This window comes from Callorhinus ursinus, unplaced genomic scaffold, assembly GCF_003265705.2.
Source record: "Callorhinus ursinus isolate GAN/ISIS: 27379988/994484 unplaced genomic scaffold, GSC_fseal_2.0 scaffold8, whole genome shotgun sequence".
In the NCBI taxonomy this organism is placed as follows: Eukaryota; Metazoa; Chordata; class Mammalia; order Carnivora; family Otariidae; genus Callorhinus; species Callorhinus ursinus.
The window spans coordinates 29,216,306-29,222,996 of NW_027397070.1; the positions used below are offsets into that span (position 1 = coordinate 29,216,306).

Consider the following 6,691-nt stretch of genomic DNA (forward strand, 5'->3'; position numbering starts at 1 on the left):
GGTTTGAGGAAGAAAGGCAGGATTGAAATTCCAGTGACATATGCTGGAGTTGAAAAACGGAAATGTTAATTAGTGGAATAATATCTCAAATACTTTATCTACAAAAATATTGTGTTAGCGGGAGTAGGGAAGGCTGGGTCTGAAGCGCGAATTTCACTGATTTCTCAGAAGTACTCTTTTAGAAACAAAGCTTCAAGTTACTGGAGAGGGGCTCAGTGTTTCACTGAAAACACGGAGATAGCCGGATTTGGCCATCAAGTCCACCCCTGAATAGTCACCTGATAAGAGAAGGTACAGCGATTTTTAGGGTCTAGGGGATTTTTAACCAATCCTCTACTTTCGAGACTAGCCGGCAGCACTCGTGCAGCCCACCCGGTGCCTCTCCACTCCCCGCCGCACCCCCCTATTCTCTCCCGCGCGCGTGGACCTCTGACCTAGACCCGGCCTGGGCCTCACGCACTGTCCCGGTCCAGGTAAACTGCCCAGCCAGGGGACTCAGACGCGCTGACAGGTGGCCTCGCTCGCCTTCCTGCCGCCCAGGGCGGCGCTCTTCTCCACTCCGGGCCCGCAGCCACAGCCCGCGCGCCTAGCATAGCTCCCAGGCTGGCCCCAGAAGTCGGGCGGCTTCCCCAGGGGAGAGCGAGGCCCAGGAGGGGCGCTGGGTCGCCCGCGAGGCACCGACAAGAGCAAAGGGCCGCCAAGGCCAGAGCCCGGTGAGGGGTGATCAGGCCGGGCACTTATCGCGCCCCTCGGGCGAGGGCCGCATGGAGCCCGGCACCCACGCACGTCCAGCTTTGCGTAGCGCCCCTCGATTTCCTTCGCCCTTTGCTCCGCGACCCACGGTACCCGCCCACGCCCCCCCCCCCGGCGGCAGTGACCCCGGGTCTCCACCGCCCGCGGGCCAAGCCGATCTGCTATCCCCCCGGACCCCAGGAGGACCCAGGGGTCACCCGAGTCGGCGAACCACATTCCCAAGGACAAGCAGCCGGTGGCAACACCGCCCCCTCTCCAGCGCCCTTCGGGTCCTCTACTGCCTGCACTCCCGCGGCTCTAGGGCCCCGACCTCTCCAGAACTCGCTGGCGACCAGGGGAGGAATTCACTCGGACCCCTCCCCTTCCCCAAACTTCTTCCCTCCGCCGGGCGGTTCTTCCAACCCGACCCCTCTGCGCCATCCGGCTCCTCCCTCTCCGCTCCCCTCCCCTCTTCTGGTCCCCACTTAGGAATCTGCTCCCCCCCACCCCCGTCGCCGGCCGGGTCCGGGGATCCTCCCCCCGACTCCCCCCCGCGTGCCGCCGCCGCCGCCCGGGTTCCTCTCCCCCCTCTCGGGCGCTCCCTGCCAAGCCCATGATGTAATGGTGTATGTTAATCAGTAGCATGTGGGGAGCTCCGGCTCCGGCGGCTCAGTCCTCCGCGAGCCGACACTGGAGGCAGCAGCAGCGGCGGCGGCGGCGGCCCGGACCCGCAGCGCCGCACTCTCTCAGCGCCGCCCGCCCCGACGGCATGGCCCGCGGCCCGCGCTCCCGGAGCCCGCAACCCCGCTGAGAGCCGCCGCGGCCCCCGACCCACGCGTGGGGCCCCGAGCCGCCGGGATGAGCCGCGCCGAGGTGAGCGCCCCCACCCTTAAGACCCCGGGAGGGGATCCACCGGTCACTGGGGGTCCCCTTCCCGAGAGACTTCCCCCTCTGCCCGAGAACTTATGGGAGTCGGGAAGCCGGAGGCTGGCAGCGAGCGGTCCCTCGAGGGCTGAGCCGCTGGGCTCTTCTCTCCGCCGGGGGCGGCCACCCGGACAGGGATAGGAGTGGGGGAGCCCCCGAAGCTGAACTTTCTTCTTTGCGGTCGTTGGGGGGCGTGTGCGGGCGGCGTGGAGCCGCAGTCTCCGCGGAGCCGCCCTGCCCGCGGGGGGAAGCAGTGTTTCGGGCTCGGGCTGTCTCCGCGCTCGGCGCGCGCCCGGGGCCATACCGTCTTCGGCCTGGGAAGCGCGGGCGAGGCGCTGGGCCGGCCGGACCCGCCCGTAGGCGGCGGCAGTCAGGGCAGAATGCCGAAAGCACACACGCTCGTACCCACAAACGCACACGCACGCACACATCTGATCGCTCTGGGCAAAGCAGGCCCTCGGAGACCTGCCGGGTGGGCTGGAGCGGCGCGGCGAGGCGAGGCGCGGGGGAGCCGGGGCTCCGGCTGCGCCTCCGCCCGCTGGGCGCGGAGCTCTGGGTGGGGAGTTTATTTTTGTCTCGAGCTGCAGCCGCGGCTGCTCACGGCCTAAATCCAGAGGGGCGCCTGGCGGTGGAGATGCTGGCTGTTGCTGTAGATGGAGCTGCAGCCGCTCGGCTGCTTCCCCGGGAGGTGGTGGTGGAGGAGGAGAGGAGGAGGTGGTAGAGGAGGAGGTAGAGAAGAAGGAGGAGGTAGAAGAGGAGGAGGAGGAGGAAGGAACTCGGGCGGCTGCTGCCTCCGCCTGTTTTGCATTAGCCCCCACCCCCACCCCCGCGCCCCTTCGCAGCCGCATTGCAAGTTTTCCGCGCGAGGATCTGTTGCTGGTGCTGGCGTCTGCAGGCTCAGCCCTCGAGGCCACCCCGGGTGGGGCGTGTGGGGAGCACTGGCCGTTCGCAGCGGCAGCAACAGGAAGCCGTGCGGTCTCCTCCCGCACCTGGGAAGGAGGCTTCTGGCCATTCCCAGAACGGGAATAGCTCCTCTCGCGCATCCGGGTGCGGAGGGGGCTGCCGGAATTTGGGGGACCAAACCCTCCGCGGGGCGCACCCCCCGCCCCCTCTGATGCACTCGTTTCCCGGGCGCGCTCTCTCGCTGGCCGAGGTCTCACTGCAGCCTTTCTCTCCTTTCAGTGGTGATCGCCGCTCGGGAATGCGGGTGTGAAGGGTCCGAGCTGCCGCCCAGCGGGGAAGAGACCCCGGGACGCCGGAAATCACCATCCCGAAGCTGCGAGAAGGGGGGGTAAAGAGAGCATTCTTTCAGTTTGTGTGCCTTGTAGGGAATTTTTTTTTTAATCGTTATTTTTTTTAAAAGAAACATTTCCGTGCTACTGTCTGTCATCATCTCTGGGGAAATCAGCCAGAACCACCGGAACGTAACTGAAACCAGACGAGAGAGGCAGGAGCCGAGGCAGTACCTGCAGCGTCCGGGCACCAGAGCCACCTTGGAACCGGAACGCGTCTCCGGCGGCGGCGGGGCTGCGGCTCCGCCAAACTTTGGGGCGGGCGGGGCGGGCTGGGGCGCCGAGGGGGCTTCGTAGACCGAGGGCCGCCCCCTAACCATGATGTTTCGCGACCAGGTCGGGGTGCTGGCGGGCTGGTTTAAGGGCTGGAACGAGTGCGAGCAGACTGTTGCGCTGCTGTCGCTGCTTAAGCGCGTGAGCCAGACCCAGGCCCGCTTCCTCCAGCTCTGCCTGGAGCACTCGCTGGCCGACTGCGCCGAGCTGCACGTCCTCGAAGGCGAGGCCAACAGCCCCGGTAAGTGCGCGGCTACGGCTGTCCCGCCTGTTACCCCCCTTCCTCCTTCCCCCACCCCCTCCTGCTTCCCAGCCTCCGGCCAGGGCCCCGCCCCCGGCCGCCTCTCGGCGGGTACACGGAGGGCGCGAGCCCGGGGCCCTCGGCACCTCACCCCCACCGACCCCCCCTTCCCTACCACCCACTTACCTCCGCTGGTCGCTTTGGGGTTTTGCCCACTGTCAACTCCTTCAGCCCATTCCGTGTGGTAGCCACGGTAGCATGAATGATTGATTTTTCTCTCATGCAGTTTCCTGGGAAATAAGTAAGTCAGGTCACGTAGAGTCTGGATTTTCTGGGCTTTTTTTTTTTTTTTCCCCTTCTTCTTCTTCTTTTGGGCAACGTGGCTCTCTGGATTTCAGCAACATATGAAGAAGCCGGACTGCCCTTCAGAAAGCCAAGCTTTGATTAGGCTGTATGAGGAATACATGGAAATTCAATTTTATTATTCATTTTTTCCCCTATGGATATTCCAGTTTTAGAGCTCTGTCTTCAGAGTAAGATGCAGGTGACGCTACAGATTATTAAAATGATATTTGCAGTTTGTAGTCTGTGGGGTTATATTTATCAATCACGACTTTATCGTACTGACACGGATCTTGTAGAAAGAATCTTACAGAAAGGGTCTCGGTGGAGAGCAGGCATGAATCAGGGTCCGTAAAGCTTTTTGTTGGAAAACTTCACTGAATATAACAGAATTGTTTCAAATTACTCTGCTAGTAGTTACAGACATCTCAACTAGTATAGAAAGTGAATATACTGGGAAGGTTCAGCAGTTTTCTATTTGCTAGCATGGGTGGTGACAGACTGAAGTTATATCCTGGGGTGGGGAGGTGGGGGTGAGGTTGGCGGTTGGGGAAAGGTCTGTTGGCTGTAATTTTGGATAGGGGAAATTCTTTAGTTCATGCTGCAGCAGGAGGATGAACAGAGCCCCCAGTGTTTAGGCAGAGAAAAGAATGCAGGGTCCTCTTCCAGCTGTTCCACGTTAAAGGCGCCAGCCTGCAAGACTCAGCAGAGGTCTGGGCTGCCATTTGAGGACGCGGTCCAGTCCAGGGCAGCAGGGCCTGGGAGACACTAAAGTGAGTGCGTGTGCCGTCAGGGCAGCAAGAGGAGAGGAGACCTCCTCCTTACTCCTCCTCCCTGGTGTGGTGCTCTTGAGGCTGAAAACCCTTGGATGGGATGTTTCCATATATAGAATCATAGGCTGGAAGTCAGTCGGGAAATCCTCACAGCCCTTTTCCTGACCAGACAGGACTGAACCCAGAGGTCCCTGTGCTGCCAAGTGTGGAAGGCCACACTGAGAAAGATCACACAGGCCCCACTGGGATTCAGCCCGAGCCCAAACAGCCCACCCGGTTACTTACAGGGGTGGCAGCGGCAGGGCCCTTTCTGTTCAGTTCCACATTTATAAATAGCTGAAGGGCCAGCCTCCTTCATAAGGGTGTGGAAGCATAAGTAGCAAAAGCCGTGATCTACTCTCTTGACTTCTGTCCTTGATACGACAGGGTAGCCTGGTTCAGCTGCTTGATTTTGTTTTCTCAGGTTTGACAAGCAAGGTTATGTAAACTTTCGTGTGTTATAGAATGCAGAGGATTTCAGTATAGTAATTGATGTTGAATGCTTGACTTCACTGCTTGTAGGGACTATTTCAAATAATGGTAATTAATCTTTAGGCCACTCAAGTGTTAGAGCAACATTTTTGCCCTTTGAGTTAAAGGAGACTTTTCCCCACGTAGCAACAGTTCAGTAAGTGAAAGCATTCAGTGTGTGGTGTAAAAAGTTGCTTACTTTAAAAACCTTGCCATTTAATAAACCAAGAAAAAAATGAACTTCTCTGAGTTTTTAAAACTCACTTGGTAATTCCTCTCCTCCCCTCCAAATTTTATTTTACTACCCTTATTTGTGTAAGCCCCCCTGTTCATGCTGCCAAATGCTGTAGAGGTACCAAATCTAGAGCCATTATGTAAGACAGGGACCATTTTCCAGTTTCTGAATTATTCATTCAACCTGGAGATTTTGCTTCCTTGGAAAACTTTGTACTTGTTTTGTTGTGTGGCCAGGACAGAAATTCATTAGTAAAGTGTGTGATGGCTCAGTTTACTTCTATATGGGGATCATAAAGAGCATCAAGATTTGTCATGGTCTATCCACGTCTGGAGTATGGCTCTCTCACGTATCTGGAACCTAGCCAAGAACAAGGAACGGGGCAAAAATGCCCACTCAGCAATCAGAATAGAGGACAGAAAGTATGGGAGACTACTTCAAACCCTTTCTCAGAACATACTTACTTTAGACAACAATCCTAACAATTTTTTTTAATGTGAAAAATAATCCATAGCATATTAGGGGTAGCACCTTTAGAATGGGATGAGGGGCTGCTTTAGCCAGCAGTGCAAGGTGACCCCAGACAGCTTGGCAACCGGGAAAGAGAGAGAAACATTTTAACTTTAGACACGAGAATTGGGAGCAGAAGCCCTAAAGTTTGGGAATGTGAGGATAGGAGCCCTCAACTGATCTTGCAGGCATTACTCTGTAATAATGTAAATCAGTAATTACTGTTTACCGTGAATGAGAGTGAACTACCAAAAAGGGGTACTTTTTTAAATACACTCTTTGAGAAGAGAGGGAAATATGCCATAAACTTTGACTATATTGACATTCAAGATAATTAACCTCCAAGGTGGTTTTGGTGTGTAAAGCTCTTACCCATTCAGAAAACTAGGCTGTGTAGAATGACTCATTCATTGGCTGGCTGAGGCTTCCTATACCAAAAGCATCATGTATCACTTACTTTACTTTGTAATCATCAATTAAAAAACACATTTTTTCTGGTGTTGAGAGATTTTAAACCTTGTGAATGGGAACCAAATTCATATCTGAGGCATGATCTCAGTATAATAAAAATTTAATTAGTCATAGTATGAACTTGGCTCTGTTTTCTCCAGGACTGACTTTAAATAGAGAGAGAGAATTTTTCACATTAAACATGGTTTGTTTGAGATCTGTGGGATGTATTTTGATACTAACATTTTAGTCTCTTAAATTTAGCATTTATTGAGAATTTAGTGGTTCACTGGTTTATCCTTTGCCTCAGGTTCATGGTCATCTGAGATCCAAGAAAATGGTTGAGTCAGTCCCAATGGGTGTGTGTGTGTGTGTGTGTGTGTGTGTGTGTGTGTGTGTGTGTGTGTGT

General features: G+C 55.9%; 1 protein-coding gene across 2 annotated transcripts in view; it reads left to right on the forward strand.

Moving 5' to 3' along the window:
• The first annotated feature begins 1,406 nt into the window (after positions 1–1,406).
• The window catches only part of SAMD4A (sterile alpha motif domain containing 4A), a 207,193-nt gene continuing 201,908 nt past the window's right edge, over positions 1,407–6,691 (forward strand). Inside the window, exons 1-2 of one of the 2 annotated variants that reach the window (XM_025870014.2) lie at positions 1,407–1,605; positions 2,839–3,462. In XM_025870014.2, the coding sequence (XP_025725799.1) occupies positions 3,267–3,462 (196 nt within the window). In that variant the 5' untranslated portion in view covers positions 1,407–1,605; positions 2,839–3,266. The remainder of the gene's footprint in view (positions 1,606–2,838; positions 3,463–6,691) is intronic. The other variant, XM_025870012.2, reaches the window with a different exon arrangement.